We start from the raw sequence: 12205 nt of genomic DNA, 5'->3' as shown, positions 1-12205 counted from the left end.
AGGTCATCAAGGTTGAAATGCTTATGAAAGATTGCACCCCCCGCTTTTAATTTAATTTTATCGCGAAAAATCGCTATTTACCACAGTTTTATTATTCTTTCATTCTTAGGCACAATAATATATTTACATGTTTTAGTGCCTGACTGCTTGTAACTGTATTCACATTTGCACCCGACAATCACACGTTTCATCATTTTTTTAAAACAAATTTTTGTTCACTGGATACTTAAAAACGTCTTTTTTAAAACTAAAAGTGTAAATATTTACATTATCACATGCATTTGCGCAGCTAGTCGGCCCAATGCACAGCCAGTGCGACCGTGGCTGCGGTCAACATTTCCGTCATTTTCAACTGAGAGTGCCAGGGGACTGTTTAAAACGTCTTTAAGGGAATGTCATACTCAAAATTTCCCCGGCTTTTTTCCACAAAAATTTAAATTTTTAAAAACTGAATTCGGAGATGCTTTAAAATATCAAAACGGACGTCTCCAGACTCTTTTTTGATGGATAATAACAAAAAAAATTGATTGTGCTAAATAAAAATTTTATGCATATGCCTTATTTTGAGGTTATGTCGTTTTTCATCTCTGCCTTTCTGATAATCTGGAAATTATTTATGAAATAAACTTTTTTGATTGCCTGCAAACAAGGTTAGTTCCGGGAGATTAGTCGCTATGTTTATTTGTAAGTCGAAAGTTTTCGGTCAAAATCTTGTGTAGTTTGGACGTAACGCTCGGGTGAATTATAACATACGTAACCTCGAAATATACACGCACGTTGTTAGCAATATCAAAATTTTTTTGATAAAAAAACAAAAAAAGCGTGTGGGGACGTCCGTTAGCATGTTCGCTATCATTTCCCAGATTTTAAAGGCAAAATATTTCTTATCCTAGGAAAAAGCCTGGGAATCTAACACTGAAAAAATCGATACTATTTCCTAAGCGGTATGCAAATTAATCACATTTTGCTAAATTAAAACTTTTTTGAATTAACCTACAAAAAAAGTGTGTGGGGACGTCCGTTAGCATGTTCGCTATCATTTCCCAAATTTTTAAGACAATATTTATTATTCTAGAAAAAAAGCCGGGGGAACCTAAAACTGGTAAAATCGACAATTTTCTAAGTATCAAATGCCCTTAAAACTATATAGAAATGGTCAAGAAGGTTTTCAAAGTGATTAGAACTGCACTGAGACCGGTATTTGTAGAGTGTGGCATTGAGGATGTGCCAAAAGTCGACATTTTGATGGTGACAAATTTTCGCACCAGCTTCTAGCTGGAAACTTCGCTAGTCAATAGAGTACCGCATACTATTTTTCTGATTGGTTCAGCATTTTGCAGGATGTAATGTTTTAAGGTCACGGACTTTGAATGGGGGTTTTTCGATACTTATTTATCTCAAAAGTAAAGTATTCAAAAAATTGTGGAGATATACTAAAAGTTTTATAATCTTATGAAATATATAAAAAAATATACTATCTAAAATTCATGCAACAACCCTATTATAAATTTATAATTTTAGATCTTATTTTTAATAGAGCGACAGTTGAATGAAATGAAATCCGAATCTGAAAAGAAGGCAAAGTTGTATTACTTGTCGTGCATGGATGGAAATGACACGATAGAAGCTTTGGGGGCGAAGCCTATGCTGGAGTTATTAGACGATGTTGGAGGTTGGAACATTACAGGGAAATTCAATATTAGCAGTTGGTCTTTGCAGAAGAGCATGCATGTATTGCAAAATGTGTACAACATGGGAGGGCTTTTCTCTTGGGCAGTTAATGAAGATGACAGAAACAGTAGCAGGCATATAATACAAGTGAGTATGATACGTATATTTTCATTTCTTTGATTAATTTTATCCTTATAAATAATTTACCTAATTAATTAATTAATTATTAATTATTCCATCAACAAACAAATGATAAACTCCATATACTGTTGTAATACATATTCTTTCCCAATTCAGAACATACAAGACAGCCTCCCTAATTACTCCTTACGTCCCCTATATTTCCTCCCATTATTTCCCTTTACTTCCCCTACTTATCTCACTTAATTTCCCCTACTTCTCTTTCATTTCCTTTAATTTTCCCTGACCTAATTTTCTTCTACTTCAGCTACTTTACCCACACCCCTCCCTTACTTTTCCACCTCCAATTTTTTCTTGCCACCGCTTCTTCGCTCCATATTTCCCCTAATTTCGCCTACTTTCCTGAGCCTCACTTCGCTTACGTCCTCTCCCTTCATTTTCCCTCGTTTCTCCTAAGTTCTGTTCCCTCATTTCCCTACACTTTTTCTACTTGCCCTCTCCTAATTTCTCCTTAATTTCCTTACTTTCCTTACCCTAGTTTCCTCCTGCTTCCCTTCCACTCATTTTTCCTTCTTTTCTGTCCATAATTCTCCTCTCACTTCTTCTCCCACCTTACTACCTCTCCCCTTACTTGCACCTTTACTTCCGGTCCAATGCACCACTTTCACCTCCTTCCTCTTATCTCGCTTCTCCTCTTCCCGTTCTAACACTACCTTTATATTCACCTTCACTTCCGGTCCATTTACCTATTTTCTTCCTCCTTTAAATTTCCTCTCCACAGTTTTCCTCCGGCACAACCACTCCCCTTACTTCCATCTTCACTTGCGATTTATTCCCCTACTTTTCCCTCCTTTAATTTCCCTCTCCTGGCTTCTTTTCCTCCCGTACTGCCACTCCCCTTACTTCGACCTTTACTTTTGATCCATTCCCCTCATTTTCCTTCCATTACTTCTTCTCTTATCAATTCCCTTACCACCCCTCCCATCTATTCCTCTCCCATCCATATCACCTCTCACATCCCTGCACTTTCTTTCACTCACTTCTCCTCCCTGGCAAAAACTACTACGAAATGACGGACGGACGGAAGGACACACGGTGGAAACTAGAGTTTCTTCCTGGAGCTACGACACCCTAAAAATTGCTAAGTAACATTTACACTGTACTAATTTACAACATCATAATATGAGAGGATGCCTTGAAACACTGATGCGGATTTCTGTGGGATTTTTTCAAGAAACACGAATATAAACCGTATAAATTCATATCTCGCATAGCTTTCGAAATATGGATTTAAACATTTTTTTCATTTATGTACATAATTTGTTAATGTTGATTGTAACAGGGTATTTTGCGATAAAAATAAGTCAACTGTTATAAATCGATATTACAATTAGTTCTCGGGATTTACTACCTACTCCGTGGTGGGATATAGTAAGTCAAGTGTACCCTTGGAAAGGGTATAGCTGGGTGAGGGTGTTGTCAAAAGTCACTTTACCCAGAAAGATATATAATAAATGGGTAAACCCCTGAAAGGGGCAGGGGCTATTGCTGAAGTTACTCTCGCTCAGAGAAGGAGTATATAAAACGAAGGGGGAATTTTTAAAGAGGGAAGTGTACGACTTGGGACAGGATGTCGCCGAAGTAACTTTACTGCGATTAGTGATATAAATAGGGAGAGGAATGTAAAGGAAGGAAGGTGTATTAGGGGTCTAGATCACGCCGAAGTAATATTCTCCCACAGAAGGAGTATAAAAAACAAGAAAAACGCTTGGAACAGAGGAAGGGTGTGGCTGAGGAAGTTATCACTGAAGTCACTCTACTTCCGAGAAGGGATATATAAAAGAGAACTTGGAAAAGAGGAAGGGTGTGACCTAGGGAGATATCACTTAAGTCACTCTACTTCCGAAAAGAGATATATAAGTGAGAAATGGAAAAGGGGTAGGGTGTGGCTGGGGTTGGTTGTCGTCAAAGATACTCTCCCCCAGAGAAGGGATATAACAGACGAGGGGGACGCTTTAAAAGGTGAAGGGTGCAGCTTGAAGGTAGATGTCACCGAAGTCAGTCTAACCCGCAAAGGGATATTAAAACGGTGGCTAAAAAGGAGTATTTTGCGGCTCGAGGGTGGGTGTCATGATAGTCACTCAGCCCCGAGAAATGGTATAAATGAAATGTGCGCTGGAAAGTGGGAAAGGTAAGGCTGGGGTTAGGAGACGCCGATATTATTTTCTCCCAGAGAAAGAGTATAAAAACGAGGGTGAAGCTTGTAAAGGGCAGAGCGTGATTCGGGAATGAGTCTTTTTAAAGTCTATCTACCCCCGCGAAGGGATATAAAAGGGAGGCAGGAAAGGAAAATACTTGTGGCTAGGAGTTGGTGTAGCCGAAGTTACTCTCCCCTAGAGAAGGGGTGTAAAAACAAGGGTGAAGGGTTCTGGAAAATAATTTTAATATAAAAATATTGAAATAGCAAAAATTAATCGAGATATAACTTTACAAATTGCTCGCGAAAGATTCTACAGGAATGCATATCAAAACTTTTGTCGTCATGGATTTCGTATTCTCTTCACCAAATTTTAATATTTTCGAAAATTTAATTATCTGAAATGGTAAACATTTAGCAACTGCCCAAAAATTGTGTCGGAGACCTAAAACTTATACAATACAACTATTAATTTTCCTTTTGTTATTACAGATCGATCAAGGAGGTTTGACCTTACCGACAATAGACAATTATTTGAATAAGACCGAGCATGAAAAAGTTTTAGTGGCCTATCTGGATTACATGACAAGGGTGATTATTATTTTTATTGAGATTAAAAAAAATAATTCTAAACCCATCAAGTTATCTACATATGGTCAATTTTATTTTTTAGATTGGAGTGCTTTTAGGGGGCGAAGAAAATTCCACCAGGAGGCAAATGCAGGACATAATTAGTTTCGAGACTAGAATTGCTGAGATAACTACTCCTCAAGAGGACAGAAGAGATGATGAGAAATTGTATAATCTTATGAAGATTAGCGACCTACAAAAAATGGCGCCCTTTGTAAGTGTTTGATGACAAATTACCTGATTTTTATTTTTGTACAACAATTGTCTAAAATCTATAAAAATTATGTAAAATTTGTTTTGTTTAGAGTTTCGTATCTTCGAGCAGAAACCCTTATAGTTTTAGTCGGGTATCCGTCCCTCTATCCGTTTTTTGTATTTTTTTCCAAGGGGGGAAAGTGAGGAAAAATTAGGGTAGATGTAGCAAGGGAAGTGAGACGAAATGGGGGATGAGTAGTCGGTGAATGAGAGGGAATTAGGAAAATTAGAGAAAAAGGATAGGGGGAGTGAGAGAAATTGAAGGGTAGGTGAGAAGATAAATTGAGGGTAGGGTAGCAGGGGAAGCAAGTTGTTGGGAATGAGGGAACGAAAAAAAGAATAAAGAAGTGGTTAAGGCGAGCGGAAATATGAATAGGCAAGTAGATGCATTTAGGGAAAATGAGGGAGGGGCAGTAGGTAAAGTTAGGGGTAATGAGGGTTGGGAGGAATGGGAAGTGGGGGGCAAGTGATGGGAGAGGAAATAGGTCAAGTCAGGGGAAATGCGGGGGCGGAAGTAGGTGAAGTAGTAAAAATGTGAGTAGGGGAAGTTGGGGAAATGAAGAGGGTAGGGGTTGTAAGGGGAAATAACGGGAGGTAAGCTTTTGAGAAATTAGAGTGAGTAAATAATGAAAGTAGTATAACTAAGGAATAGCAGGGGTAATGATTAGAAGCGTGGCTGAGTTGTAAAAGGAAAGTGATAGCTGAAAAAAAGAAGAGAGCTGGATGTAGAGAAGGAAGATGTTAGGGAAAGAAGATGGCTAAGGGTAACGGGAGGGGAAGAAGTAGGGGAATTTAGAAAAAGCAGGAGAGAGAGTGTATTGGAGCGGGGGTTTAAACATTGGTTGATCTATTAGTTAATATTTATAATTTAATATTTATGTATTATTTGATTTATATAATGTTCACTGTACGAAGGCAGTGGATATATTACGCGAACCTGAGTGTTTAAAAACAAAAGTCACAAGTATAAACTGTGTACCACCTCCCCTAATCCAACAAAGTTTTTTTCAAGACTCATATTACCAAACGTTACCAACCTTAAAGCAATTTCTAAGAACAATTTTTTGGTAATAATTTCAGATGTCTTGGGTGGATTATTTTAAAAACGCAACACTCTTAGTGGGCAAAAAGATCAACAGCAAGACTAACATAGTGAATTATGCACCCGAGTATTTCACCAAATTGAACAAGCTGTTGCAAGAATACAACAAAACGACTGAAGGAAAAGTGTACGTGAATTACACCTGATCTCGAGGCGTATGTGTGTGTATGCTCTTGCAAGAAAAAGTTTAGGGATTAAAATGATAAATAATTTTTGGGGCCGTTCAAAAACTACGCCACGCTATTTTGGAAACTTCTACCCCCTTTCATCGACACATTTCATCACATAAAACTTCAACCCCACAGAGTGACGTCACGAAAACGCCCCCTCTCCCTCTATGTTTCAAATCGAAATTTCCTCTTCGACTTCATTTAATGATTGCCTAAAATAAAACACGAAATATAGACACATATTATTTTAAAAGGCTTTGCAGTCCAAAATGCTCTCACAACAGGGGTAACGGGATGATTTTTCTCGAAAATAGGGGAGTAAATTCTTTCAAATAAAATTAATGTGTAAGGTACCATATTGAATTTAATTGAAGTAGAATGGTTTCGAAAACAGGTGATTTTGAACCCGAAAAACTGAATTTTCCATCAAGAAGGATGCATTTTCAACAAAATGGTCGAATTTTTAAACAAAAAAGATCAAACTGCAATCAAAAACAGTTTAATTTGAATGCCATAGTTGAATTTTGAATCAAAATTTGATATTTCAAACAAAAATGGATTAAAATTTTAAATAAAAAATAATGTGCATAATTCCTGAAAAATTTGAACAACCACCATAAAATGTTCCGATTGAAATCTAAAAAGGGATAAAGAAAAAAACTTTTTCTCCTAAAAAAGATAAGGGTGCTGTATGAGTGCCCAAATGCTGATGTTTAATTTTTACAGATGTTTTGTTCTTGTTGTGATTTGATAATAATAAAAATAAAAAAGACGAAAGAAGTAAAAAAGGGAACAAAGGGGATTTTGTTGGTTGCCTTCTCACTTTTCTTTCCTTTTTTTATCTTTGTCCAAGGAGGAAAAATATTTTTTTGTCTGTTTTAGGAGAAAAAAAGTGATTTTCTTTACCTTTTTTCAGATTTTAAAAGGAAAATTTTATGGTGGTCATTCAAATTTGATCTTTGGATTCTTGTTTTTATTTTCAGAAATTCTATACATCAATTTGATTATTGGACGTTAAATATGATTTTAAATTTGATTTTAATGTCATTTAAATTTCTGTAATTAAAAAAAAAATAGTCAAATTTAACGAAAAAGATGAATTTTAAAACTCCAAATGAGTTTTAAGCTAAAACAGATAAAAAAGAGTGTTCAGAAAAAATATATGTATTTTAAACAGAACACTTGATTTTTTAAGATAAATAGTTGGGTTTTAAACTAAAACAGATAAAAAAAATTCTCAGAAAAATATTAAAATTTTTAAACAGATCTGCAAATAAGAAAAACCATTTTTAAGAAATTAGTTTAAAAAAGTGGTTAAATTTTCAGCCGGGAAGGTTTATTTTATACCAAACTATACTAATACCTAAAAAATACTAAGAATGATCAATTTCTGTCAATAATAGAGTAGTTTAATTTTCAGTTCAAAAAATTAATTTTAAACAAAAAAAGAACAAAATAGTTCAAGCTGTGACCAATAAAATGAATGTTTAACGAAGTAGTTGAATTTTCACCCAAAGAGAATGAATTCTCAATAAAAAATTAATAGTTGCATTTTGGATTAAAAACACTCATTTTTAAACAAAAATAGAATATTTAAATTATCATATAAAAAAATTAGGTTTCAACCAAAACAAGAAAAATGTCAGTAAAATAGTTCAATCTTTAACAAATAAAATGAATTTTTAACCAATTAGTACCAATTACAGCCAAATAGGTAAATTTTCAAGATTAACCATTAAAAAATCAATGAAAATTTAACAGCTTAATTTTCTCTTATAAACGATCAATTTTCAGGAAGAAATGGATCAGTTAAATTTTCAGTTGAAAAAATTAATTTTGCACTGGAAACTACGAATGTAAAACAAAAAAAATCAAGAAGACTATTTTTATTCTAAAAAATTAAATTTATAACAATCTAATCAGTTTTCAACCAAATTGTTGAATTTTCAACTAAAAACAAGAAATTTTCAACTAATAATAAAATTGTTTAATTTACAGTTACAAAATTAATTTTCAGCCCAAAAATAATAAATTTTAATCAAAATAGTCGAATTTTTAACGAAAAAAATAAATTTTCAACAAAGTAGATCAACTTTCATCCAAGTAGTTGAATCTTTAACCAAAAAAGATCAGTTTTCCATGAAAATTTAAATTTTAAACTATAAATGAGCAATTTTCAAGCATAAATGGGTAAGTAAAATTTTCCGTTAAGAAAATTTTATTTAAAGCAAGAAATAACGAATTTTCAACCAAATTTTTTAGTAATAATATTAGACTTTTCAATTAAAGAGAATAAACTATAAAGAAAAAATAGTTTCATATTCTTATTGGATTCTATTAATTCAGTCTGCATTTAAAGGAAAAAACAGGCATTATTTATAAATTTTTAAAGTAAAATTATTAACTTTTACATTTTCAAACAATAAATTAATTATATCAATATCCATGTATCCCTATACGTCCTAAAAACTGTTAATACCCCCCACACCCGGGCAGTGTAACGTAATTTTTGAACGGCCCTGTGATCCGTACATTGTTAAATTTAAATTAATTTTTTATAGAACTCTGAACAACTACCTCATCTGGCAGACTGTCAGGTCCTTGACAGCCTGTCTTTCAAAACCTTTTCGAGATGCATATAAGGGTTTGAGAAAGGCTCTGATTGGTTCTGAGGGGAGAGAAGAACAATGGAGATATTGCGTCAGTGATGCCAATAACGTCATGGGATTTGCTATTGGTGCCATGTTTGTCAGAGAAGTCTTCCATGGAAAAAGTAAACCAATGGTGAGTTTTTGAATTTACACAATAAGAAAAAAAATTTTTAATTAATGATAATTTTTTTAGTCATATTGATTATTGAAGTTGGCAGTATTTTCAAATAGGGTAAAGGAGTACAAATCCAGAGTGGTCAATTACAAAATAAGTTTGATTGGTAAACGCCGAATAATTGTTTTAAATTATCGACCAATCCATCACTTTTGTTATTAAAATTTATTCGATTAATTTTGAACAGGTGAACAGATTGAAGAAATGCAAATAATTTGTCTCTTTCCATTTTAATCGACATTATCCACTGTGTACTTAGCTATCCACTCTGCTATATTTTAATGTTTCTTTGTCCTATTTTTTAGATTATCATACGAAAATGAAGTTTAAATTGAATAAGTAATTCAATAAATTAAAAATGTTTTAGGCTGAGATGATGATAAACGAGATTCGACGAGCCTTTACGAAGAATTTGAAGAATCTAGATTGGATGGATGCAGAAACGAGGAAATCAGCTGAAGAAAAAGCAAATGCTATCACTGATATGATAGGCTTTCCAAATTTCATTTTAAATCCAAAAGAGTTAGACGAGCGTTATCGCAATTTGGTGATTAAGGAGAACGAGTATTTCTTGAATAATATCAGAGTCAACAAGTACAATTTGAGAAAAAGTTTAGAAAAACTGGATCAGCCAGTGAATAAAACGACCTGGATTATGACACCCCCTACTGTAAATGCTTATTATACTCCAACAAAAAATCAAATAGTTTTTCCTGCGGGAATTTTACAGAGTCCATTTTATGATATGGAAAATCCAAATAGTCTTAATTTTGGAGGGATGGGGGTTGTCATGGGTCATGAACTCACTCATGCTTTCGATGATCAAGGTAATATAGCTCAGTTGACTTTAATTAATTAAAATTTGATATATAACATGGTTTAAAATTGCAATAACAATTTCCAAATATCAATCCGTTTTTTCGCTATAAAATAAATTTGATTGTCAATGACATTACTTTCATCGGTTTTAGGCAGGGAATATGATTTGCATGGAAATCTGCATCAGTGGTGGAATAATGCAACAATTGCAAAATTCAAAAATAGAACAGAATGCTTTGTTGAACAGTACGGCGATTTTGAAATTGATGGCCGACATGTGAATGGGAGACAAACATTAGGTATTTAATAATATTTATTGATAGGGAGTTTTGGGATCCAATTCAGGGGGGAAAGATAAAAACAATTCTTGAAATTTGCGAATAATCTTTATTATTTTCAACTAGATTATTAATGAAATCTCGAGTATAACTCCGTTATGTTAGTTTCACTCAAAATATTAAATATTTTAGATTCTCATCATACAAGGTAACAAAATGGACCGCCCCCCCCCCTTTGCCTGGCCTAATCTACAAAAAAGATCTATTCAAAAAAAAGTTTAAACTGACTATTTTTTAAAATATAAATTTTGAAAACTGAATATCTTTAATTCTATATTTTTAAAATTGTAAAACTTCGAATTTGGAATTTTTAAGACTGATATTTTCAGTTTTAGAAGTTCACAGTGAAAAGTTTGCAAGTTTTAAGTTTATAATTACAAATTGTGTCATTCTGATGATTTTCATTTGAAACTGCAGCAATTTAGAAGATTTATGATTGGAAACTGTTGACTTTTGATTATAAAAGTAATCAAAATTTAAGAATTTTCATTTATTCATATTAAAAAAATGGAAATAAAATCATATAAAATTTTGAACATTAAAAATTGAAGAAATTCCAATTCTAAATCTTCAAAATTTAAATATTTAAAAACCCGTTCAAATTAAAATACCTTTAAAATATAAATCTTAAACATTAAATAATTTTTTATTGTTACTCTTCAAAATTGTACAAAATTCAATGGTGAATTTTTCAAATTGAAGACCTTTTAATTTGGAAAGTTTATGATAAAAAATCATGTAAATATCAAGGTCTAAAATAAAAAATCCTTTAATTTTGATGATTTACATTTAAAATTTCTTCAATTGGGAAGATTCAGCATTAAAAATTCTTGATCTTCGATCTTCAAAATCATCCATATTTTTTAATTGTAAATATTTAATCTGGAAATATAAAAAAAGAATTAACATCATTCTGAATTAGAAACATTAAAAATAGATGAAACTCTAATTGCAAAATTTTAAAAATGATGGATATTCCATTTAAAATTAAAAAATTTAAACTACATGTTATAAACAGAAAATTAATAATTACATCATTTCAAGCAATAAATATTGCAAATGCATGAATCCTCATGAAAATACTTAAAGAAAATCAAATGGATTTAAATTAAATCGCTTAAATTGAGGAATTTTTACTTTTAAATCTTGAAAATTGAAATATTTCACAAAAATTTTCAAATTAACATACATTTAAAAAATAAATTTTAAAAATTGAAGAATTTTTAATTGTAACTCTCCAAAATTATTCAAATTTCGATGGCGAATCTTAAAAATTAAGACCTCTAAATTTTGAAACTTCACTATAAAAATTAATGTAAATTTTAAGATCTAAAATTAAAAATCCTGTGATTTTTATGTTTAACATTTTTAATTTCTTCAATTTGGAAGATTTAAAATTGAAAATTTTTGACTTTGGGGCTTCTAAATCCACTTCTAATTGTACATTTTTAATATGGAAATAATAAAAAAGGACATAACATCATTATAAATTTTATTGTCGGAATGGGAAATAGCTGCAATTCAAAGTATAAGATTGCTTGGTAGTGAAAAAACACCACTAAATATTTTTTTGAATATTCATAAAAATGGAGGAGTTATGGGCCTTTGAGTTTTTGGACTATTTAAAATGACGTATCTTGAGATCTAATTAACCGATATGATTCTTTGACAACTTCATTTACATGTTTCAAGATGCAATTAAAAATAAAAATAAAAAATTTCAAAAGAAAATTTTTTTCGAAAATTTAATTTAAAAAGAAAATAATAATAAAAAATGAAAAACGTGTTTCCTAAAAAATTACATGATTGATTTTTTTATTTTGTTTTTTCCTTAGAGGAGGATATAAGTGTAAACTACAAGTCCCGGAATCATTGATTTGATTTTGCCACTGTTTTCCAAAAAAAAATCCAAACGTCACTTCTTCTATGGTACGGCGCGGCTCAGTAGGGCAAGTAAAAGTATCGGTGGACAAATGAATTTTCGGACCACAATTTTTATCTGATTTGAAATTTTGTTTAAAGCGATAATTAATACAATTATGTATTTAAGGAAACA

The 12205-nt window shown here is 32.1% G+C and overlaps 1 protein-coding gene across 3 annotated transcripts in view; it reads left to right on the top strand.

Moving 5' to 3' along the window:
• Positions 1-12205, top strand: part of LOC117178831 (endothelin-converting enzyme homolog) — a 68369-nt gene that overhangs the window by 42773 nt on the left and 13391 nt on the right. For all 3 annotated transcript variants that reach the window (XM_033370328.1, XM_033370330.1, XM_033370329.1), the window contains exons 5-11: positions 1538-1818; positions 4502-4600; positions 4683-4853; positions 5975-6123; positions 8728-8950; positions 9360-9819; positions 9964-10110. In XM_033370328.1, coding sequence (XP_033226219.1) covers positions 1538-1818; positions 4502-4600; positions 4683-4853; positions 5975-6123; positions 8728-8950; positions 9360-9819; positions 9964-10110 — 1530 coding nt within the window. The remainder of the gene's footprint in view (positions 1-1537; positions 1819-4501; positions 4601-4682; positions 4854-5974; positions 6124-8727; positions 8951-9359; positions 9820-9963; positions 10111-12205) is intronic.

Source organism: Belonocnema kinseyi, chromosome 8, assembly GCF_010883055.1.
Source record: "Belonocnema kinseyi isolate 2016_QV_RU_SX_M_011 chromosome 8, B_treatae_v1, whole genome shotgun sequence".
In the NCBI taxonomy this organism is placed as follows: Eukaryota; Metazoa; Arthropoda; class Insecta; order Hymenoptera; family Cynipidae; genus Belonocnema; species Belonocnema kinseyi.
This window is presented reverse-complemented; position numbering and strand designations above follow the sequence as displayed.